At 46.1% G+C, this 25,645-nt stretch overlaps 1 protein-coding gene across 2 annotated transcripts in view; it reads right to left on the bottom strand.

Moving 5' to 3' along the window:
* Positions 1-25,645, bottom strand: part of SETD4 (SET domain containing 4) — a 390,795-nt gene that overhangs the window by 217,254 nt on the left and 147,896 nt on the right. For both annotated transcript variants that reach the window (XM_069636124.1, XM_069636125.1), the window contains exon 4: positions 13,023-13,060. In XM_069636124.1, the coding sequence (XP_069492225.1) occupies positions 13,023-13,060 (38 nt within the window). The remainder of the gene's footprint in view (positions 1-13,022; positions 13,061-25,645) is intronic.

Genomic DNA, 25,645 nt, shown 5'->3' with positions numbered 1-25,645 from the left:
TGCATCAGCCAACAAGAACGCACAGATCAAGCAACGACATCCGCTTGGAACCAAAACCCTACAACAAAAGGAAACTCAGAGGATCCTCTTTCTCTCACCAGGCACCGAAAACCTGGAACGACTTACCAAAGAATTTGCGGAACACAGGAAACCATCTACTTTTCAGGAAACTGCTCAAATCCTGGCTCTTCACTGCGTAACTAGAAGACCACCTACAGGGACACACACACACATCTAAAACAATGATGAATGAAGACACCGATCCCGGTTCCCACCAAGCAATTGACTACAAACAGAATCCAAGGAAGACACTCCACGACATACTAGACCACATAATGATAGATAGCCATGAGAGGAGGAGACAAAAGACTTAATACTTAGGCTGGCCAAGACAGAAGCACTTGGACGATTCATCAATAGCATCCTGGCCCTATAGCACACCAAGCCCCAACAGACCTACTTCCCATAAATGGCAAGGAATAGGGCCCTCCCATCCCCCAGACCCGACACCTAAGGAGGAGAATAAACACATCCAATCACATCACGCTCTGAAACACTTGTGTACGATCGCGATAGAAATAAAATATCAATATCCTTGTCAATTATACAAAGTTCACTAGAATACAGCAGGGAATGCGTCACGCTAACACCCACAGCAGTCAGCCGGTCAAGAAAGTTCAGTAACACCTTATCCCACCCATAATAATACAAATTAAATCGAACAAGATGTGCCACAACCAGGATTCTGAAGCACTAACCCTACCTTCAAATCTCTGCATACATAACTCACCTAAAATATTCACACAAACAATTCTCGCCCCCATGCAAACCGCACACACTTTACTACACAGCTTCAACAACAAACCAACAACACAAACAGAACCAACAGCACACAAGTTCTCGCCCCGGTCCAATACTTACACCAAAGCTCAGCGCACAGTGTATACCAAACTGCAGCCGCCAACAGCACACCACCTCTCTCACTCTCCTACTCCTTCTCCCGACTAACCCAACCCCGCCCACCTCCTTGTTTACAGATCTGCCAGAGCACCTGGGGACCAACTATGTTGGTGACAGTGCGCAATATAAATACCTCTAACATCTAAAATTTAACTTGTCTTCTTGCTCTGTTTTATGTGCTATGTACGATGTTTATTAAAAAGCTGACATACATGTTATCATATTTAAACCCCCAAAGTTACTCAACAAATATATATATATATATATATATATATATATATATATATATATATATATATATATATTAAACAGAAGGGTAAAGGTGCTGGGGAGGAGAAAGCTCTCCCACAAACACCTACCAAAAAATGCCCAAGCACACAAGACTTCAAATTGTGTTCAAAATTTCATTTTATTTATCCAAAAAGAGTGAACATAGTATAAAAAGCATATATAACAATACCTAAGCAGACCAGGTGTCATGCAGCACTCACCCACAGCGGGTGGAAAACGCCACGCGTTCCGCTCGACTCGCGAGCTTCCTCAGGCTAGTATGATTCCAAACGTTTGTTTCCTTGTGTTTTTATACCCTTGCACTGAAGGTGATTGGGTCTGCACAGCTGTGCAGCTAACATAACGTAAAAAAAGTTGACATTTACATAACATGAAAAAAAACCTTAACAGTTAATTGTTTAGAACTCTATGGTTCTGATTGCAACAAATCCGCCATTGTTCAGTGTGTAAATACATAGTTGCCCACATTTGTGAGTTGCCTAATTCCCCATTACTATACTGGGTGTATGCCAGCTGACGATAAGCCATAACAGCCCTTCACCTTCACTTGCTTTACACTGTTAAAAAAAGTGACCACAAGTAAAAGCGCTAGTGCGCCTATTTAATTTAATGCTGCACCGTGATAGAAAAAATGTCTTCACGGTGCTGCTCTCTTCCCGCTAGTGGCATAAAATGCCCTGAAACGAATGTGTGCTGCTACTGCCCTAAAACCACAGTCCCCGCTTCCGTATAGTAAAATAAGCCTTCAAGTGAAAGCCCCCTATATATGCACACTATAAATGCAACATGGCAATACCAGTGTATGGCCATATAAAAACAACAATGGTGTTCACTACACAGGGCGAGCATCTGTGGTATAGACAGTCTGATTCTCAATGACAAATTAAAACAATATCACGATTGGTGAAAAGTCACCATATCGAACAAAGTGACTAATGCATTAAAATACAATATAAGACAAAAGCTGAAACCTGAGTTCCTATTCAGTGCAAAAGTATGGCTGTAAAACATCCAGATATCCATAAATTTAAATGAGTATCGAAGTGTGTTGATTCATATAATACACACAGCCAATAAGAGGGAGGGTCTACCTAGATAGGTATCATAACTATAGACAATAGTTTGTAAACTTGTGATAATCATATATGCAGAATGGATGGACATATCAAGGTGTGTTGGTTAATATAGATTAGCACCTGGATATCAATGTTTAATTCCTCATTCATATAGGAACACATACATCTCTGAGTCTATATTTAGACCATTGGCTTTCAGAGTATCATATTTGCATATGAGCTTGGCTTCTAGTTGACGTAACTTGAGTTCTCTATTGCCAAGTCTTTTATGTTTTGGTATATGGGCTAGTCCCTGGAAACTCATTTCTTTTACATTATTGCTGTGTTGTTCAGCAAAATGTGTTGCCAGTGGATAGGTTTGATCTCCATTTTTTATAGCCCTATAATGTTGCAAGATGCGCAGTTTGAGCGGGCCTATTGTGGATCCTATATAGTTCAGGCCACAACTACAGGTAATGGCATACACAACGAACTTCGTTTGACATGTTATTCTATGTTTGTGTTTCCATTGTTTGCCATCAACACCAATAAATGGTCTCTTAGATACAAAATTGCACATTTTACATTTACAACATTTTCTGAAACCCATTTTGTTCTCTCCTAAGAGCCAACTTGACGATTCATTTTTAGTCACTACCATACTTGGCGCCAAGATGTTTTTTAGTGTGGGGGCTCTGCGGAAAGTAACACTCGGTCTTATCTCTAAGACTCTACACAGATCTCTATCGGTGGTCAGAATGTTCCAATGTTTTTGCATTATGACTCTTATTTGTTGGGCTTGTTGGTTGAAGCCTGTTATGAACCTGATTTTCTCATCTTTAGGTTTAATTTTGGGTTTGAACAGAATACTTCTAGAAAGTTTGTCTGCTTTTTCAAAGCATTCTGTCACTGTATTTTTAGAGTATCCTCTGCTTACGAACCTTCTGCCGATATTTTTGGCTTCTTCCTGGAAATCTTTCTCCTGACTACAGATACGTTTGGCTCTCAAGAATTCTCCATATGGTATGGATTTTTTGAGTGATGTGGGATGATGACTGTTGGCATGGAGGGTAGAGTTGGAACTAGTTTCCTTTCTATAGAGTGTAGATTTTATCATGTTTTCTTCTATTTTAAACAACACATCTAAGAAGACCAATTCTTTTCTGCTGACAGTACTAGTCAATTCCAGATTATATGGGTTGCAATTCAAAATAGAGATGTATTTTTCTAATTCATTTTCAGTACCGTCCCATATTAGAAACAGATCATGGAGGGGGGTGGCCAGCACGCATGGCGTAAGGAAGCAGCTCCGTTAAGCTCCTGTCGGTGATCCTACATTTGATCCTGTTGTAGCGGATAAATATACAGATTCCTGTACCTGAATGCAGTAACTGCAAGCGGAACCCTTTTCCCTTCACCTGGTGTGTTGCCCGGAAAAAATCGGACCCGGAGAACCGCCGCCGCGCCCGCTTCAAGAGGAGCCCCTGCGCCCCACAAAATGGCGCCGCCAGCTTAGACGCTCTCCCAGAGGCGTCGGATCGAGGGAACGCAGCCCCGCGCCGGAGCCGCACAGCGCCCGCAACACTGCACAGCCCGAGAACGGCCCCCGCCCAGCCCGGCTGCAGAGGACTGCGTTCGCAACGCAGCGGCCCACCATCCACGGCGGACCGCCCCCCAGACTGCCAGGAACGAGGGCTGAGGGGAGCCCCACAGCCAAGGCGGTGCACAACGACCCGCTGCCCAAGCCCCGTGCGAGGCGCACCATCAAGCTTGCAGTGCGCAGGACTCCGAGTGCCGTACCAGATCGGAACACCGTTGGAGAGGCGGCGAGAGAACGGAGCAGATTTAGCAGGTACCTGACACCTCCACTGCCTTCGCATGATCGCCGGTCTAACTCCCACGCACCCGGCCAGATAGCCTGGGCCCTGCTCACGCCGCCCAGGCTGCGAGCATCAGCCCCGCTGCGGGGGGCAGCTGCAGACAGCCACTACTGTCGCATAGGCCCAGGGCCCAACCCATCTGACGCCCCCCAAGCACCCGCCGCAATCGGGGAGGGGACCCCCCTCCACCACCACGCACTGAGAACCCCACCAAGCAGTGCCGGCCTGGACCTGCAACTCCTAGGGCCCAGGACACGCTAAACAGTAAACACACAGGCCGCGGCTGACTGCCCCACTACGCACTATAAAGCGCAAGAAGCTCTTCTACACGCAGAGCCGCCCAACGGAATTGGACAGGACCACTCGGGGGCTGGGCGCTGGACCACCCTGAGACACTGGGCAGCACGGGGTGAGAAGTCGGGGGGGAGGAGTGGACTGCGCGAGGCGGGTCGCTCCCACCAAACCCCAGAAAGTGCCTTTGTCCCCCTGGCCCGAACCAGGCAACGCATAGCCAGGCCTGCCGACACGCCACAGAACAACATCGGATTCACAACCATACAGATATGCAACAACTATACGCACGCATAGGACCGAATAGGCAGTGCAACTGCTTATAGTCAGTGACCTAGAGATCCCCTACCTCAGAGAAAGCTGCTGCTGTCATTGCAACCAGCGCAAATAATTATCCCCGCAAAACGGAAACGGGCTGGAGGAACAGCCCGGAGTTAAGGGATGTCACCCCCCAAAAATAAGCCAAGAGTCGTAACAATGGACTCCTACGCCACGGTTAGGCCCAAACAGCAACAGGAAGCGGGGGCTGCAGATGATCCTACGGCCAAAGAAGAAGATCCCACGAACATGCAATTACTGCAGGCTATAGCAGCACTCCGCACGTCCATTGAAACTAGAGTGGATGAAGTTAAATCGGATATACAGCTGATGAGACAGGACGCCCGCAATCTCACTGAAAGGGTGACCACGGCGGAGATAACACTGCAGGACAATGTTGACAGCACAAAAGAACTTAAATCTAAGGTCCAGGACCTTGAACTGCAGGTAGCGCGGCTGGAGGCAAGGTCAGAAGATGCGGAGGGACGCGCCCGTCGCTGCAACATTCGAATTTTGGGGGTCCCAGAAGATATGGAGGGCAATGATCCAACTGAATTTATTGAGACAATGATATTGCAAGAAATTGGGGCAGGCAAACTGACCCAAGGTTTTTCAATAGAACGGGCCCACAGGTCATTGCAGAAAAGGCCTCCCCCTGGCTCACGCCCGCGCCCGATAATAGCGAAAGTTCACAATTTTCGGGACAGAGAAACAATATTGAGATACTCGAGAGAAGGCGGAGAAATTACGAAACAAGACGCCAAAATAGTCATCTACCCAGACTATACCCCAACGGTGCAGCGGGCAAGGAACTCATTTGTGCCGGTGAAAGCAAGGCTGCGCAAGCTGAACCTCAAGTACATGCTGATCTATCCATCGCGCCTTAAAGAACTATATAAGGGGAAAGCAATCTTCCTAGAGACTCCAGCAGCGGCAAACATGTGGCTCGAGGACAACAACCTGGCGGATGATAAGGATGGAAAGGAGAAAGAGGTCACAGGTCACTGAATACCCCGAGCAATAAGGAAAGGAGCAAGGATTACATATCTAAAGAATGGACCATCGGACTACATTGAGATCTACAATATCACGAAAAGCTACATCTGGCAGGAGCGCACTGACCCACAAGTGCGACGACGAAGCTGACACACCCCTCCGGCACATGTGTAGGCCGACTGCCTACACACTACCCGCACCGGGAGGCCTGGAAAGGCCCGGAAGGCTCGGGTGCCCCTGAGCGTTGCAGGTTTGAGGCAACTGCTGGGGGCAGAATAAAGTTGAAAGGTTTGTTAATTTCATTCACCAGAATGAAAGTTGTTACTGTTAAGTCTCCAGGGGACACTAATGGGGGAGGAACTAGGGAACAGAAGATGGAGGGGGTCTGGGCCCTGGTCAAAATATCGACCAACCACAAGACAGTTGGCACAGGCCCGTGGGCGAGTTGGGAGGTGAAGCAGGTGAACAATGAAACCCATATTGCACCATTATGGCCACGACCACAATCAAAATAATGACATGGAATGTGAGGGGCCTGAGCACATACCTCCGCAGGAACAGAATTAAAACCTACCTATATAGAAAAGGGGTGATGATAGCATTGCTACAGGAGACCCACTGTACAGTAGACTCTATGAACAAACTCCAAATGCATTGGGGAGGGCAGGGATTCGGCACCACCTACTCTAAGTACGCAAGGGGAGTCTACACCTGGGTCCACCCACAGCTCCCGCTCCGGGTGGCCAAATCCGAGATAGACCCGGAAGGCAGATTTGTAATAATATGGGGATTCATCGAACAGGAAGCAGTATGCATTATGAATACATATTTCCCTAATACCAACATACCGACATACCTGAACTCACTGTACCCCAAGGTGGCACAATGCAGAAATGACCTTTTCATATGGGGAGGAGATTTTAATTGTGTGCATGACCCGGTGCTGGACAGGTCCATACCCCAACGGAAAGGCCCATCAGCGGCTACAACAGCTCTGTCTGCTATGCTGGATAGGCTAGACATGGCGGATATATGGCGCGAGAAACACCCAGAGACCCGAGGATACTCTTATTACTCGTCCCCACATAATCTACATACGAGATTGGATTATATCCTCATAGGTAAGGAACACATGTCCCGGGTGGAGGGGGCACAATACTTGGGAAGGACTATCTCTGATCACTCCCCGCTCCTAATGTCATGGAGTCACAGGGGACCCAGACCCCCGATTCCCATGTGGAAAATGCCAACGGGAGCCCTGACGGACCCAGCCTTCAAGGAGGAATTACGGGACTCAATTGATGCCTACCTAGAGGTTAACATGGGCAGCGTAGAACACATGAGCACAGTGTGGGAGGCTCTAAAAGTAGTGACCAGGGGCGAAATCATTGCAAAGGCCGGGGGTATCAGGAAACAGCTCATGGGCGAACTGGACCAAGTGGAACAGGAGATTAGAGAGCTGGAGGCTACCCCAGCGAGCACCCAACAGGGGGAGGCGGAACTTATGAAGTTGAGGGAGAGGAACATAAATGCTTGGAACAGACTAGAAAAGTTTGATTATACTGCTAAAACAAATAGAACGCACACGGAAGTGGACAAGCCGGGCAGGCTACTGGCCCGGCTCTGCCGGAAGGAGCACCCCAGACACACCACCACTTCACTACGAGATGAAGAGGGGAACATGCACTATACACAGCAGAGCATAAACGATACATTCACGCGCTATTATGCACAGCTATACTCTCATGAGGTATTAGTCCCCCAGGAACAGCTGACAGAAACACTGGAGGATATAGGACTCCCTAGGTTGTCCCCTGAACAAACTGACACCCTGGAAGCAGAAATCACACTATAGGATATCACAGAAGCCATCAGATCCTTGGCCACATGTAAGGCGCCTGGAACTGACGGGCTACCTACAGAATTTTATAAGACATACGAGTCCTCCTTGACCCCCCTGCTACATGCAGTCTACCAAGAGGCATACGAAGAAGGAATACTACCCGAAAGCATGAGGGAAACACTACTGGTTCCGATCCTTAAACCCAACAAACCGGCAGACCAGTGTGACTCGTATCGCCCACTCGCGATGCTTAACTACGATGCTAAAATATTAACAACGATTTTGGCAAAGCGACTGTCCAGAATAATAGGAGACATAGTACATACTGATCAGTGCGGCTTTATACCAGGGCGCAACACATCCATGAATTTACGCACGCTACAACACATTATAGCACAAACAAATAACACAGGGGACTCGTACGCGCTGCTGTCACTGGACGCAGTCAAAGCGTTTGACTCCATCTATTGGGAGTGGCTGTCCGCGGTGCTCAGGGAGTTTGGCTTTGGTCCTGGGTTCATTAGATGGATTAACATCCTGTACGCCAGGCCCAGAGCAAGGGTGAAAACTGGTAAGCATGTGTCGGAGGCCTGGAACATATATAGAGGGACCAGACAGGGATGTCCACTATCCCCAATGCTTTACATTTTAGGACTGGAACCTATAGCCATATTCTTTAGAAAACAGTTCTTTGACGCAGGTATTAGTCTGGGAGGAGTGGACCACGTTATTTCGCTCTATGCTGATGACGTCCTTATATATGTCAGGGACCCACACCTCAACGTGCCAACCATGTTAGAAGTATTGGACAACTATTCCAAGGTCTCAGGGATACGCTTTAGCAAGCTGAAGTCCTGCCTATTCCCCCTAGCGGCACTAAAAGATGTGGGAGTAGAGGCGCTCCCCGAAGTGGGCATCAAGTGGCAGACCACATCATTCCGATACCTCGGATTACACATAATGCATACCCCTGAGCTAATGCACGAGCACAACACAAAGGCAGCGCTTCCAGCTTTGCGCAAATCAATGAACTTCTGGGCGAAACTCCCCCTGTCAATGATGGGCAGGGCGTCGATAATTAAAATGATAGTCCTCCCGCGATTCCTCTATGGGTTCTAAAATGTACACTATTACATCCACAAACCCTTCTTCCGACTACTTGAGACCATAGTGCGAGAGTTCTTATGGGGAAAGGGCAGACACAGAATAGCGCTATCATTGCTAACCCTCCCATATGGACAGGGCGGAATTCAACTCCCAGGACTGGAGAGATACTACCTAGCGGCACAGCTTAGTTTTGCGGCCAAATGGCTGGACGATGAGCCCACATCGGAAACGCCGTTGCTGCAAGCCATGATACCTAGGTTTCACATGAGGGAGCTGATCTGGGCGCCGTCTAAGTTACTGGGAACCATACCCTTTCTGGCTGACCTTGGAAGAAAAATCTGGCGCAGAGCAAAAACGCTATCCCACTTGCGAAACCCCTACGCCCCAGAGGTACCACTGCTTACAGACCTATGCATAACCACCTCAGACCTGAAACAAACCAGGCTATGGGAAAGGGAGGGCATTTACACCTGGGGAGACCTGTATGGTGAGGGCTCCTTTAAAGAGTTCACCTCATTACGGGAGAATGTAGGCATCCACACCGGCCAATTCCTATGGTACCAGAGGATTCGCACTATAGCTAGACGTAAATGGGAAACATGGCCAGAAGAACCAGAAACAGACCCTTTCCTAACACTGATGTATAACCTAGGAGAGGGCTGCAGACCCATATCCCAGATATATAGCCACCTGAACGACATACCCAACCCGAGAAGTATGGAACTGAAAAACAAATGGGAGGTGGACACAGGCGGAGAAATGACAGATGAGGAGTGGAGCAGAGCCCTTATGTTCCCCAAAGAGGTATCTAGGAACCATAGGTTCAGACAGATCCAGCTAAATATACTATACAGAACTTACCTGACCCCATGCCGAATAGCTAAATTCAATCAGCAAACACAACTAACCTGCATCTGGTGCAGGGGGGAAAGAGCGGACCTGATCCATATGCTATGGGAATGCCCCAAAACTGGGTCTCTGTGGGGTAAGGTGAGACAGACATGCGAGAAAGCAGGTTTGAACAAATACAAATGGACGCCAGAGGAGTGCCTCCTAGGAACCTACCCCAGATCTGCCAAGCTTAAGCATGCGATAAAACTCATGGACATAGCATGCATACTGGCCAAAAGAACTATCGCAATGGCCTGGAAGAAACCTGCGGGTCCTCAATATAAACTATGGCAAAAAGAGACTGAGCGATGGGTTCTAGCTGAGACCAAGGCATGGGAGGACTGTGTGGCTGGGTCCACAGATGACTCCAGCATGACACTTGAGGCATGGAAGGAACTCACTAGAAATATGTTCCACCCTTCGGACGATATGCCCCCCTGAACTAAGCCCACTTTCGGCTACTACAAGAACTAGATGAGATGGAGGATTGATGGTCGAGATAATCACATGGGAACCACTCCCCACTGAAGTTACCGAGCAGATCCCCCCCCCCCCACACCCACCTCCCCTTGAGACTGGCGACACCACAGGAAGAGAGCTAAATTAGGAGACAGTTATTGTTGTTTGAACAATGTTAATGTTATGTTAAACACATTGCAATCGCAAGAATTGTAAGGCAAATGATTAATGTGTATGAAAACTAATGAAAATGCCAATAAACAAATTTAAAAATAAATTAGAAACAGATCATCAATGAAACGATACCACATCACTATGTGTTTGGTGAATTCTTCCATCTCCTCACTCCATGCCACTGTCGTTTCCCACCATCCCATATATGGATTTGCATAGGTTGGTGCCATGCATGACCCCATGGCCGTGCCTTGTATTTGTCTATAAATAGCATTATCATACAGGAAGTAATTGTGTTCCAAGCAGAATCTCAACATGTCTAATAGCATGAGATTGTGTTGGCGATAACTCACAGATCTACTCGCTAAAAAGTGCTTACATGCATTTAACCCATACTGATGATGTATCGAAGTGTAAAGAGAGACTACATCTAGGGAAACCAAAAGAAAGTTAGATTCCCAATTAACATCATTAAGCTTTGTGAGCAAGTCAGAAGTGTCTCGAATATATGAGTTCAAACTCAATGCAAAAGGTTGGAGAAAATGGTCTAAAAATCTCGAGGTGTTCTCCAAAAGGCTGCCTATCGAGGATACAAAAGGACGTCCAGGGGGATCTATAAGACTCTTGTGAATTTTGGGATTAAAATAAATGAGAGGAGTAGTGGGATGGACGTTCTTCAAATAGAAATACTCATCCTCATTTATTAAATCATGTTCTTTCCAAATATGTAACAGAGTGTGGAATTCTTGATTAGTGGTATTAAGGAAAGATCTGTCAACTTTTTCATAGCATGATGTATTGCTCAGTTGTCTGATGGCTTCCTTGTTATAGTTAATACTGTCCATGATAACTATGCTACCCCCTTTATCCGATGGTCGAATAACAATATTATGGTCTTTACGCAGTGTTTCCAAGGCGCTGACTTGTGATGTTTTCAGATTCTTAAATTTCATAGCATCAGAATTGAGGGTTGACAATTCTTTCAAATCCTTAATTATCAGTTTTTCAAAGATATCAATTGGACTACATTCAATGTTCGGACAAAAGACCGATTTGGGTCTAAAGTTGCTGAAGCAGCTCACATTAGCGTTGATTCCAAACTGTTCGGCCAATGTATCATTGTCTACAGTATCTGTATATCCAGTGCATATATCAGTATTCCCTTGTAGTTCATCTAAACATAGCAGGGTACCCAAATCTCTCTCTGACAAAATTGATGCAGTTTCTTGTGTACGATCGCGATAGAAATAAAATATCAATATCCTTATCAATTATACAAAGTTCACTAGAATACAGCAGGGAATGCGTCACGCTAACACCCACAGCAGTCAGCCGGTCAAGAAAGTTCAGTAACACCTTATCCCACCCATAATAATACAAATTAAATCGAACAAGATGTGCCACAACCAGGATTCTGAAGCACTAACCCTACCTTCAAATCTCTGCACACATAACTCACCTAAAATATTCACACAAACAATTCTCGCCCCCATGCAAACCGCACACACTTTACTACACAGCTTCAACAACAAACCAACAACACAAACAGAACCAACAGCACACAAGTTCTCGCCCCGGTCCAATACTTACACCAAAGCTCAGCGCACAGTGTATACCAAACTGCAGCCGCCAACAGCACACCACCTCTCTCACTCTCCTACTCCTTCTCCCGACTAACCCAACCCCGCCCGCCTCCTTGTTTACAGATCTGCCAGAGCACCTGGGGACCAACTATGTTGGTGACAGTGCGCAATATAAATACCTCTAACATTTAACTTGTCTTCTTGCTCTGTTTTATGTGCTATGTACGATGTTTATTAAAAAGCTGACATAAATGTTATCATATTTAAACCCCCAAAGTTACTCAACAAATTATATATATATATCAAATATTACTCTCCAGTAATTGTCGTTATGTAGTTTGTATCTGCTTAGAATCACATAATTTGCTTGGGCAGGCATCTAGTGGTTGGTGCAGAGTATTACATATTGTTTTTTTGTAATTCGAAAAATGGGTGTCAACAGGCAGCATACTTGTAACACTATCCATACCCTACGTGTTCGGGTGCCCATGATCCTCATCCATCAAAAAACATAGAAGGGTCCCACAAAAAACATGGCAATTTTGTACACAATAATTACGGTCATGCTAATTGCCAAAAAAACATTGTCATTTATTTGGACTGTTTGCAAGCAAAGGCAGCCATCCTCCTGGAGGTCGTCAATGGACTGTCAATCAAACAACCACCCCAAAACATGGCACTCTGCACTTTTCCCTTTGGTAGGAAGACCCGGTCAAAAAACCTGGGGCCAGATTATCTAACATTTGGACCCGAGTGAACCACTGAGCAAATGCACCAGCTTTGCTGCTTAAGGCAATACAGAATGTATCAAGCAGGTTTATTTCCTACCCATATCATCGAAAAATGTTTGCACTAGGGGAAAATAAATCGGACCTTTTTGTACTAAGCTGCGTAAAATAAAATACATGTGTTTACTTTGTTCCTTTTTCATGTTACACAATAAACATAGGCCACAAATCAGTCTCCTTTATTTTCGCTCCAATGAAAACGTTTTTAGATAATATGGATTGGGGCATTGTGCTAAATTAATTTGCCCATTGTATTTGCACATGGGCAATGTTGAAATAAATAATCTGTCCCCTTGTGTATGCAGCGTGATGCATTGATTTACATAGTGCTGAAAGCAAGCATTGCAGTTTCCGGGTACTCTTTATAAAGAACAGAAAAAACAAACCTGGAGAGATTTTGTCGCCAGCAGTCCTCTTCCTGTACCTAAATGTAACGCAAACATAACAATTACAATGCATTATTTCACATGAATGTTCATTCTTTTTGTATGATGTCATAATGTTACAGTACACAGCCTCGTTGTACTGATGCATGCACTGTGAATGGAAGCATTTCAAGTTGGGATAGGCAAGAGCAGCAGACTGAATCGATCGAGGGCAGCAGAAAGACACAGTGATGCAGCAATGGGAGAGAAGAAAAGGAAAAAGCATGGCGAGCAGGGAAATGTTACAGAGAACATCAACTGGAATACCGGAATAGATGGGGGATCGAAGGTCTTTGTTGCGGATGGCTCCCATCTTTGTTCATATTGCTACAAACCACCCAATATTTGACTTAACGAAACTAAAAATATTTGGCCTGGAGAAAAGAGTGCTACCACCAAGAGAAGGAAACAAGAAAGAAATATTACGAAAACAAGAAAGCAGATGGATCTGCATCATGGACACGTGTGGCAGGTCTAAATTGTGACCCAGAAATGTTTAATTGGATATAAGTTTTGTTTACTTACATAACTGTACAAGGGTTATATTAACAAAATGCTATTTATAATTAAAAGATAGATATTTTAACACAACTGTAATAGGGTTGCATTAACATAATGCCATTTAGAACTATTAGATAGAGAATTACAGTAACTACACAAGTTTAAGCACTGGATTTCTAGTGTAATCACAGCTAATAAAATTGAGAAGCATGCCGATTAGAAATTGTTATTAATTTTCAATGCTTAAAGGCACTATTATTAAAATAATGAAAATTAGTAAATTCCAGACCCTATATACCTTAAAATTATTTGCTATACTTCTACAAAGTCCTACACCCCTACAATGCTAAATTTGGCCACCATGAAATCTTACGCTATTATTTTCCTTGTCACGATCAATAAATGTGACTTTGGAATGTTCTCCACAGTCAGTAAATAACCTTTTCAAAAACCTACCTAATGACTAGTAGGATTTATTATCAGCATTTGTTATCAAAAAATCTTCAACGCCAAGAAGCGGCATTGTATTCTTTTTCCTATTTTCAAAATGGCCGACACCTGCGCGGCATCACGCGATGACGTCATTGCGCCGCGCTAGATCACGTGAGTGCGGCGCGATGACATCATCACGCTTCGTTTCTTTGCATAAATAGCACGCGCAAAGAGAACGATATGAACCACTCGTTCAGGCGACCGTTTGGCAAGTTTACCATGGCGTTATTTTGAACTTTAAGAACCGGAAGGTAAGAAAAACTATGTTTTCAAAATATATAATAGCACCATGCTTTCTCCCAAGCCATCCACCATAATGCTCCCTTGAACATCTAAATGCACTTGTTAAACAGGAACAATAAACACCACTATTTTTCTCTTCCCTTAGCAATTCATAGAAAACCTGCACACTACCTTAAATGTGAAAACTTATTCTTACAAAGAAGAACAGGACACTAAATTTAGTCATTACCATCTATGTGGACATCTAACAAATAAAGCAAACAGGGTGAGTCAAAGAAAAAAATGTTTTTGTTATTTAATTTTTTTTGCTATTAGCACATAGAAAATGTTTAATAATATGAGTACAATTACAAGGCAAAGAAAATACACTTGGCATGCTTTTTTCTTTCTGTTTTTTTTATTAGAAAATGTTTCATCTCCTGAAGAACCATTGTAAATAACAATGGGGAAACACGTGTCGAGAGTTAGAAATTATGAGCTATAAAGTACATGGTAGCCAATATAGCAATCCAAGCCAATTTGCTGAAATTAAGAGGATGTATTTGTTACAAAGTGTGAAAGCAACACTGGTTGAAAATGATTTGCTAAATTTGAACTGAAGAATATATATGATGTGTGAAGTCAACACTTCATGAATCTCTAAAAGAATTAGAAATTGTGAGCTATAAAGTACATGGTAACCAATACAGCAATCTAATTCAATTTCCTGAAATTAAGAGGATTTATTTGTCACAAAGTGTGAAAGCAACACTGGATGAAAATGATTTGCCAAATTTGAACTCAAGAATACATATGATGTGTGAAGTCAACAATTCATGAACCTCGAAAAAAGAACCGTAGTTGGCAAATAAAGAAGATTGATCAAATAAAATTCAGACTCACCTGTTCATTTCATTATAAGAGGTTGTCGCATTTGAGTACGCTTTTCCTAATTATTAATGATTAGTCATAGTGATTCTGTGTAGCAGCCACACAGCCATTGGGATTTACTCGTGCTAACAGAACAGAAAAATAGTTCTATATTCAGAAATTTTCAAAGTGTCACCAAGGGAGTGTTTTGTTGGCTGTGATTTTTTATTTTTTCAGTCTTTGGTATGGGGTTAACATTTCATTTTGGGAACATAGACAGGGGTTCATACGAGGAGGGTATTGACACCATATATCTTAAATGTTAGGGGTTAGATGCTGGGTCGGGGCTTGTTCAATTGAGGTGGTGTTTGTTATTTTCCAGGCTTGGACCGCTAGTCAGGTCACTTCGGGGACAGTGATGTACTGCGGAAGGTAAATGATACAGTGTTTGTTCTGATATTTGTTCATGTCTGGTTGCTCGTGAGAACGGGCCTTCAGCGGATCTACCATGGGGTGGAGGCGCTGGGGGAGGGCATGGCTCCCTGTGCACAGTGAGATGGGGCCAAGCTGCAGCATTCGCAGGCAGGCTGTCTCGTTGGGGTTTAGGTCGCTATTATCTAAAATGGAATCTTGACGCTCCCAAAATGGAGTCCATGGTCTGTTACAGTGCAAATCGATTGGGCCTATGTGTCGATCAGCAGCCACCCCGTCACTTGAGCTCAGGCAACAGGGGTGCCTCTGACGAGCCACGGACCTTACGCAGGTGGGATATGTCGGGGAGGGGGTCTCATGAACCTATCCTCCCACACATTTCCCCCCTTTCGTTACTTAAGTAACGAATACTGTAACTCGCCCAACCTCTGACGCTCTTTTTCATTTGCAACAGCCTCATCCCATGCCGGTGTGCCTTTTATTGGCATCCAGGCTCTACACACCTCCCGCAGGCTCTCCCCCCTCCTAGCATATTCATCTAGTGTGCAGGTCATTTATATACATCCCCATCTCCTTCCAAGTCCACCCATACTTCTGTATACCACTCCCGTTCTTGGGGCTCCTTTAATGTGGTGTGATATTACCTATCTACTATGTCCCATCATAATACAAAGGCACCATTCTATACTTTGGTTCAGGGTACTCACCTGTTTGCACTTGAGCTTCTTTCATGATCTGTGCGACTCCTCTAGTGTTGCCCATTGTCACCATCATCATTGCGCCATTAGGAACTGCAGTTGCGCAACATCGAAGACCCAGCTGGCACACCCAGAAAATACCACGACAGGCATCAGCATTTTGACCGTCAATCCAAGCCATGATGGAACCGAGGAGAAAAGGTTGTCGAACCAGGTGCTGGCGTCTGCTCCACCTTCGTTTTTCATTCGTTCCCCCAGGTTGTGCACTGCTGCGATAACATGTGACAGTGTACCTTTATCAGCGTCTTAAAGGGGACAAATGTGCAACATGCGCTTGCGATTTTTTGGCAAACACCGCCGTCCATCGCCGTTAACAGGTCTAGGACATACCTGTTCTGCATGGTCATTAACCAAAGGGCTCTTAGCTCCACCTTGATCACGTTAAGCCCTTCTTCAGTGTCGTTAGCTAGCTGGATCAGCTCCCAACATGTGATTTGGAGCCATTTTGGATGCTTGGAACGAGTGAGGCGAAGAACGTTTCTGCAGAATTGAACAATCGATACTTGTCTGGAATCTGCGCCAGTAATTCTGAAGAGGCTTTGGATATATAGTTGGATGATCTTCACCGCCTTGATAACACCTCTTGCACATTTCCTGGGGACAGGTACAGTTGTGGTTCTTCTGTCGGCTGGGTGTTTTGCTCACAATGGGACTCTGGCACTCTTTTCCCCCCCATTGATATGGCTCTCCGGAATCACCATCAATGCTGAATGCAACGTTGCCAAGGAGCATGTGCCCCTCCAGGATTGCGGGAGGTGCAAGTACGCCTGTTTGCCACAGACCCAGTAAGTGTCCATGAGCGACGCTGTTCCTTTCTTCATGTCTGAGATAGTGAGTGTCCAGTTGCAGTTCTTGTTTACACCCATTGAGTTTTTCTCTGCGCCATAGAAGCACAGATCATATGATATTTCTTTCTGTAGTTTGAACAGCTTTTCTATGGCGGTCACCCAGGTCAGTCTCGTGATGTGCTCCTTCCAAACTGGTGTACAAGTTCTCTCGATTCACTGTAGTTTTTCTGCCGTCAATCCTTGCAGTGCTTCAGCTTTGCATGATATTACTTCATCTTTCCATTTATTGTCCAAAAACAATGTCCCTTTAATCACGAAAAAAGGTTCTTTCAAACATATCACTCCTTTGGCTCTTGAGTAACAGGTGTTCTCATTTTGCAGCATTTCAAACGATACCTCGTGTGCCTGAAAGGTGTTCTTAATTCTGCACAAAGTGAGATGAAGGAGGCATTGGGCACTTGCAAGAGGCAATTCTTTAGGCAACAGAAGGGAATAGTTTCTTACCTGTAACTCCATTTCTCCAGCATTGGTATCTTTCATGGATTCACATGCTTAGAATATTCCCCATCGTCAGGCTGGGAATCCTCAGTAAATTATAGAGACCTTTTCCATAGGAAAAATGTTGACACTTTTGTGTCCTATCTACGTCGTTTTGGGCCGCATACGCCTGCGCCACTAGGACGTAGAGGTATAAGTAGCCCCGCCCCCGCGGCTCCCTCAGATTTCGACCCCCAAAGTAGTATGGGGGGACATCTGGTTTGCATGCCAGGGGAGGCCGACGGGCGCATGTGAATCCATGAAAGATACCAATGCTGGAGAAATGGAGTTACAGGTAAGAAACTATTCCCTCCTCCAGCATTGGATCTTTCATGGATTCACATGCTTAGAATACATTGTACAGCAGTATTCCCCATAGATGGAGGTGTGTATGCAAACCAATAACATTATAACCATGAATGCATATTCGCCATGGCTAGACTTCAAATCATAGTACATGAACAGCTAAAAAACAACACTTTAAAGTACATCAGCCAAAGGATATACCCCCTTTACTCGGGCCTACCTTATTGAAACAGGTGCCGTAGGACTGCACGACCCATCTGTGTATCCTCAGCATGTTGTTGTTCGAGGCAATAATGCCGGGTAAACATATGTGGTACCGACCAGGAAGCCGCCTGACATATATCTCCCAGCGGAATCCCGGACCATAATGCCGCCGACGACGAAGCATATCTCGTCGAATGGGCTAGTGGACGCCTTTCTAGCGGTTTCCCAGCTTTTGAGTGGCAAAAAGAAATGGTAGATGACACCCAGCGGGACAGTCCTTGTTTTGAGATTGCTTTACCTTTAGCCGAAGGGCCATAGGCTAGAAATAGCTGTCTTGTGTCCCTGAGATGTTGAGTGCGATGGAGGTAAAATTTCAGAGCCCTTCTCACGTCCAACGTATGGAGAGTCCTCTCCGCAGCAGACGAAGGTGTTGGAAAAAACGTCGGTAGCACCATAGAAGAGTGCTTATGGAACATGGTAGAGACTTTAGGAATGAAATGAGGATTAGTAGCCAACACGACTTTATTCTTGAAAAACCTCAAATATGGTGGATCGATCACTAACGCTTGTATTTCTGACAGACGTCTAGCCGAAGTAACAGCCACCAGAAAAGCCAGTTTCCATGATAGGAATTTCAATGACGACGATGACATTGGCTCAAAAGGAGCCTTCATTAGTGCTGCTAGAACCACGTTAAGACTCCAGATCGGAGGAAACAACTTCTTAGGAGGAAAAGTTCGGAACAATCCTTTCATGAAATGTTTAATCAGCCGGTCACTAAATAATGGAGTCGTATGTCTCTTCCGAGTAAATCTCGAGATGGCCGCCAGATGCACTTTTATCGACGAAAAAGACAAACCTTTTTGAGCCAGGAGTAGTAAGTATGGTAGAAGCTGCTTCGGTGTGAAGTGAAGTGGAGTGGACGTAAACCAGGCTGATCCCCGCACCAAATACAGAATCTCTTCCATTTGTACGTATACGAAGCGTTCGTGGATGGCGCCCTTGCCGAATGCAAAATGCGACGACAGTCCGGTGGAATTGCTAACGTACCAAACTTGGAGAAATCAGGAGCCAGGCTGTCAGACTGAGGCTGTCCGGGTCGTGGTGCCAAACCGCCCCTTTGTCCTGAGACAGAAGGTTCGGGATCCTCTGGAACCTCATGGGCTCCCCTGCTGAAAGATGGAGTAGATCGGAGAACCACACTTGTCTCGCCCAGTACGGGGCCACCAGGATCACCCGACATGGATATCTGTGAACGCATTGCAGCGTCCGACGTATGAGTGGAAACGGGGGGAACGCATACAAAAACTTGTCCGTCCACGGGAAGGAGAACACTTCCCCCAGTGAGTCTTGTTGTGGCCACCTGCTCGCGTATTGTCAGCACTTCCTGTTCTCTCTTGTCGCGAAGAGATCTAGAGCCCGGCGACCCCACTTTTCGAAGACACGGTGTAGTTGTTGGTCGTTCAATTCCCATTTGTGTAGTCGATTCATCTCTCTGCTGAGAGAGTCTGCTTGCACGTTTTTGACTCCTGGCAAGTGGAACGCCAATAGATATATCCTGTGGCGGAGGGTTCAATGCCAGATCTCCTGGGCTTCGGTCGACAAGAGTCCTGCAGCGAGTACCCCCCTGCTTTCTCAGGTAAAACATTGTTGTCGTGTTGTCTGTCATTATCCGTACAACGGATCCTTTTATCCGTGACAGAAAGGACTTCAGGGCCCACCACACTGCCCTTAGCTCCAGCACGTTGATGTGAAGGCTGGACTCCTCCGATGACCACCGATCTTGAACCTGAAGGGAATCCAGATGAGCTCCCCATCCAGTCAGAGAAGCATCTGTCACCGCCGTCATCTGGAACCCAGGTTCCAGTAAGGGCACCCCTCTTGTCAGATTTTTGGAGATTCTCCACCACTGAAGTGCCTGCACGAGCCTGCTGTTGATGGTCAATTTGTCCGACCAAAGACCTTGACTCTGTGCCCATCGATCCGTCAAGAATTCCTGAATGGGCCTCATGAAGAGACAATTGTTGATCAAGGGTATACAGGACGCCATGGTCCCCAGCAGGGACATGTACCTTCTCACCGACACTCTGGTGTTGACTTTCCATTTTGATGCTTTCTGGCGTAGTTTCAGAACTCTTTCGACAGATGGTTTTACCAATCCTGACTGCGTCTGGAACTCCGCCCCCAGAAAGACCAAGGTCCTTGTTGGTGATAAGGAGGACTTGTTCGAAGTTTATTGCGAAGCCCAAGCGCTGTAGGAGGGACATGGTGGCATTCAGACTTTCCCGTGCCCTTTCCGGAGATAAGCCCCTTACCAACCAATCGTCCAGATATGGGTACACATGATGACCTTACTTCCGTAACCAGGCTGCCACTGGTGCCAAACATTTCGTGAACGTCCTGGGAGACGATTTTAGTCCGAATGGGAGGACCTTGAACTGATAGTGGGTTCGCCCGACGACGAACCGCAGAAATCTTTTGTGTCATCGACGCATCGGGATATGAAAGTACACGTCTTGAAGGTCTAGCGACGACAAAAAATCTCCCGGTTGTATCGATCGGATAACCTCCTGCAGAGTGAGCATTTTGAATTTTAGATTCTTTAGCAGCTTGTTGAGAGCCCGTAGATCTAGAATGGGACGCCATTTTCCATTGGGTTTCTTGACCACGAAGTAACGGGAGTACACTCCCTGTCCTCTTTCAGCCACCGGGATCAGTTCTATAGCCCCTTTTTGCAGCATAAGCGTCACTTCCTGCACCAGTACCTGAAGATGGAATTGCGGCGAGAACACTGGGGGAATGTGTGGTGGCTTGTCCTTGAACTGTAGGGAGTGACCCAGATGTATCGTGTCCAAAACCCATTGGTCCGTTGTTATGCGTTCCCACTCGTCGACGCAACGAGACACTCTGCCCCCCAGGACGTCTCGAAACATGTCATTGCTGGGTCTTTGCCTGTCGATCCTTTGCCGACGATGAGTAGGAGCCTCTCCTTCTTGAGGACTGGTAATCTCTGCCTCTACGAGTAGCTTGGGCTGCTCGTCTGTAGCCTTGGGGAGAGTAGGAGGGTCGACTGAAACCTCGGTCTCTAGGTGATCCAAACCGGGAGTTTCCGGAAGCACCTCTGGAAGGACAAAAGGAACGAAAATTTCTGCCACTTTGGAGGGCGCCGAGTGACCGAGCAGTGTCAGAGTCTTCTTTCATGCCCTTCAAGGCTTCATCAACTTTCTCGCCAAACAGTTGTTCCCCTTCGCACGGCATGTCCAGCACCTTGTATTGCACCTCTGGTCTAAAGGTCGTGCACTTAAGCCAGGCTTACCTCCTTAACACTACGCCGTTATTAATTTGTTTAAAACCGGCCTGCGCCAGGTCGACAGCGATATTTATGGAGTGATTGGAAGCCTCTTCCCCTTCACGTACTAGTAGCATAGCGGACTTCCTGTGTTCCTCAGGCAGATGGTCTAAGATAGGAGCCAAACGATGCCATATCTCTCTATCATACCGTGCCATAATGGCCAGGGAGTTGGCTGCTTTCACTGTAGTCGCACCGACTGACAATACCTTCTTTCCAAACACATCTTGTCTCCTGGCATCGTTGTCCGGCGGGGTCGTGCATTTGTGTTGCAACCTCGCTTTTCTGGCCGCAGCAGCAGACACCACCGAATCCGGCGAAGGTTGAGATGTCAAGCATTTGGAGGTTGACTTTGGAGCCTTGAATTTCTTTTCTAACCGTCCTTTTATCGCCGGTTCCGAGAAAGGATGACGCATCGTCCTCAACCCTCTTGCCAGACATGGTCCAAAATTGGGATGGCAAACATCGATTTTCTTCTCTTGCCCATATGATCGAAGAGAAAGCAATCTTTCTTCACTTCTTCCGGCGCCAGGCCAAATTCTGCACACGCTTTTCCCATCATTGCATGGAAGGCCCCGATGTCATACGGCGGAGGTGGTTGCGCCGGGCTCTTTGGAGGTTCCATCTCTGCATCCGACTCCCATGTGGGGTCCCTTGAGGGGGATAATGAGACGTCTGAAAGGGAACCTTCATGCTCGGACTACGACTCCGGCAGTTCTCCCTCCTCAGAGTGTGGGTGAGAACAATCCTCCAGCGGGCAAGTTGTAGGTATTCTGGTCGTCGAGCGCAGAGCCGGGCCCGGTTCAGCGACGACCGGCATAGCCTGCGGTACCGTCGGGACACCAGTGTGAGGCAACTGCGTGCAACGTGTTCAACACCTCCAGGGACAATAGAGACTGGGGGTTCAGCAAGGAAGAGGCGGTTGGGATGGCACTCCTGCTCGGGAGTTCCCCCGAACTGATTGCACGTAAGCCCAGATCAGTCGGCTGTACCATCGTACCACGGTCATCCACCGCCGAGGATATGGAAAGGGCCGCTTCTGGCTGCAACAAGAAGCCACCGTCGGCGACGACATCTTCTCCATAACCGCTGTTTAACCCGCCCAAGTGGTTGCGGGAAGAGCAGGCACAGATGGTAAAGAAGACGTTGACGATCTGACCGTCGACGACGACAAAATTTTTGGCGCAGAGCCTTGTGGCGCACTCGCCGGTTTTGAACTCGGCTTGTGGGTCGACGACACTCGACTCGAGGTAGAGCCATGGCGGTCTCCCGAGGAGGATTTCAATTTCTTCTCCTTTTTTGATGAGGAGGAAGAAGAGGACGTTTTCTTTGACGAAGAGTCCCTCACCGGATGTTTATCAGAGGAATGTTTTTCCGATGAACGTGGTTTCTTCTCTTCGTCAGGGGTTCTGCTGACGCAGTGGGACGAGGGGGTACCGGAGATTTAGATCTCGAGGCCGTAGAGCCTACCTCCGATGCAGGGTACGAACCCGCCCCGTCATTGAGCCAAGTCACCAGGCGTCTGTTTCGGTCCTTCAGGGTCTTCAGGGAGAAGCCTTGACAGATCTCACACGTGTCGACTGAATGATGAGGGTGAAGACAGTAAATACAGTCCATATGCCCATCACCTTCATACACTTTCTTAAGACCGCAAGTAGCACATGGACGAAACAATGCCTTTCCAGACATTTTCGAAGGAAGTCGAAGAAAAAGAACGCACATCCTAGCAAAAATAGCAGATACTCGAGGTAATCCCACTACTTTGGAAGACGGTTGAAATCTGAGGGATCCGCGGGGGCGGGGCTACTTATAACTCTACGTCCTAGTGGCGCAGGCGTACGTGGCCCAAAACGACTTAGATAGGACACAAAAGTGTCGACATTTTTCCTATGGAAAAGGCCTATATAATTTACCGAGGATTCCCAGCCTGACGACAGGGAATATTCTAAGCATGTGAATCCATGAAAGATCCAATGCTGGAGAACTTTAGGTGTACCCGAGGCGTTGGGAATCTGGGAACAGACATAACTCTCGTTGGTTGTCTGCTTTGCAGTAGAGCTCTTGTCTGCGTACCATTTATTTGACTGATGTGGATGTCTGGGGTCTTCTATTGTGTCTAGACCCAGGCCAGAATATTCATCGTATTTTCTCCTCCCCACCTCCCTCTTCCTCCTACTGCTTCTAAGGTAGCTCTTTGCTTCTCGGGCTATATGTGACATTGGCCCCCCTTTCCCCGCGCCCCCCTTTTCCCATTCATCATATAGAGGCGGAAACCTCTCTTCCATTTCTTCATTCTCTTCCTTTCTGCCTATAGGTGGTCTAGTTTCCGCGGTTGTGGTAACTTCTGGCGAGTGCAGTGTGGCAGTAGTATCGTACAACCATGATATGAAATAAGGGTTAAGATCGTTTAGACTATAAACATTATATTCTGAGACATTTAGGAGCGGAGCTGGATTTATACTCGGGCTGCTATTGATGTCATTTGTGGGCTGTGTGTTGGGCGGGACTGTACCATAGCCCCATACAAACTGGAATTCGTTCCATATTAAATAGTCACCTTCTTTGACCATCTTGGTTCCATTTCCCATGTTAGTTCCATTCCCTCCCCCCTCATTCATCTCGATAGAGATGAATGAAATGAACCAATAAGTAATAAGTCCAAACATCATTGCAAAGAATAAAGCAACACACACAAACAGGCCACATTCATACGAATTTCTACGTAAGTCGAATTCATTATTTACATTTCTAACTGCCCTAATGTTATTCGTTGCGGGCTGCCCATTCGTTGCCATGGTTATTCCTATATGTTAAAACATAAAAGTGCATTAAGCATACTTAAACAGTTGAAATCTTCATTTTATTATATAGTCAAAGAGAGGTAAAGGAGGGGAGGGCGTGAGAGAGGGAGAGAGGAAGAGACCTTATTTACATTTTCATTTTTATTTTTCGTTTGGCACAGAAACAATTTGTCAATGTACATTTTCTTGCTATCATTCCTTTACTCTGTACCCATCTCTATTATTGATCGTTTTGCTTTTCTCTTTACTGTGAAATCTCTGCTGTTGTCTGTAGTTCTTCTTCTCGTTCCTCTCTGACACTGTCATATGCTTTACGTACGTCTGTCAAATGTATCCAATATCTCAAGCCCTTTACCTTCACCGCAGTCGGTGTGCAAAATATCACCTCATAAGGGCCATGAAATCTTTGGGCATTCCACCTCCGTACGAAACTTTGTACATAAATCATGTCTCCTGGCATTAACTGCCCTTGTGGGTTCTCTTCGACAAATGTTACTGCCTCATTCCCTTCTTCTCGAGTAAATGGTAGTGCAAGCTGCCTTGATATCATGCGGGCTGCTCTGGTGAGTTTTGTCAGATAGTCAATAAATTCTTCTCCTGGCGCTTTTGTGCGCATCTGAATGTCTGCGGAGCGGGGAGTGTGCTGTGTGCATGCGTCTTCCCATCACGATCGATCTCGTGCGGTGACAAATGGTGGTCCTTACTAGGCTGACTTCTCAGCTCGAACAAGGCCAGAGGCAGACAATGCACCCAGTTCTTTTGAGGGAAAAGCACAATTTTGACAGCCTACCCTTCAGAAGGCCGTTGATCTTCTCAACCACGGCATTGCTTTGCGGATGATAAATCGAGCATAGTTTATGCTTAATTCCTAACAGAGCTGTTAATTCTCTAAAAAGTTAATTAACAAAATGTGTGCCATTATACAAGCGAATCACGTCGCAAATTCCCCACCGCTGGAATACTTCCCTCACTAAGAATTTTGCAGCGCATTTGGCATCAGGTCGTGCACATGGCCCTGCTTCAACCCACCTGGAGAATGGACAAATGACCACTATCATGTATCGTGCACCATTACACCTTTCTCCCATATCTGCATAATCAATATGCAGTTCTCTGAAGGGCCCTACGGGTTTGGGTATTGTTCCTCGCAGTGTCCATAGGGTTATTCCTGAATTGTATATTTGACATGTTGTGCATTCCATTGCCAGCTTAGATATATGTTCCTGAAGGCCTGGCGCAAACCAGTCCTCTTGTATCTCTGCTGCAATGTGCTGTTTAGCATTGTGGGCGGGGAAGTGTAGTTGTTGGAATGCCATCTCCAAGG

This window comes from Ambystoma mexicanum, chromosome 7p, assembly GCF_040938575.1.
Source record: "Ambystoma mexicanum isolate Mex_15411 chromosome 7p, UKY_AmexF1_1, whole genome shotgun sequence".
Taxonomy (NCBI): domain Eukaryota; kingdom Metazoa; phylum Chordata; class Amphibia; order Caudata; family Ambystomatidae; genus Ambystoma; species Ambystoma mexicanum.
The sequence above is the reverse complement of the archived record's forward strand: the minus strand, read 5'-3'. Positions and strand labels throughout refer to the sequence as shown.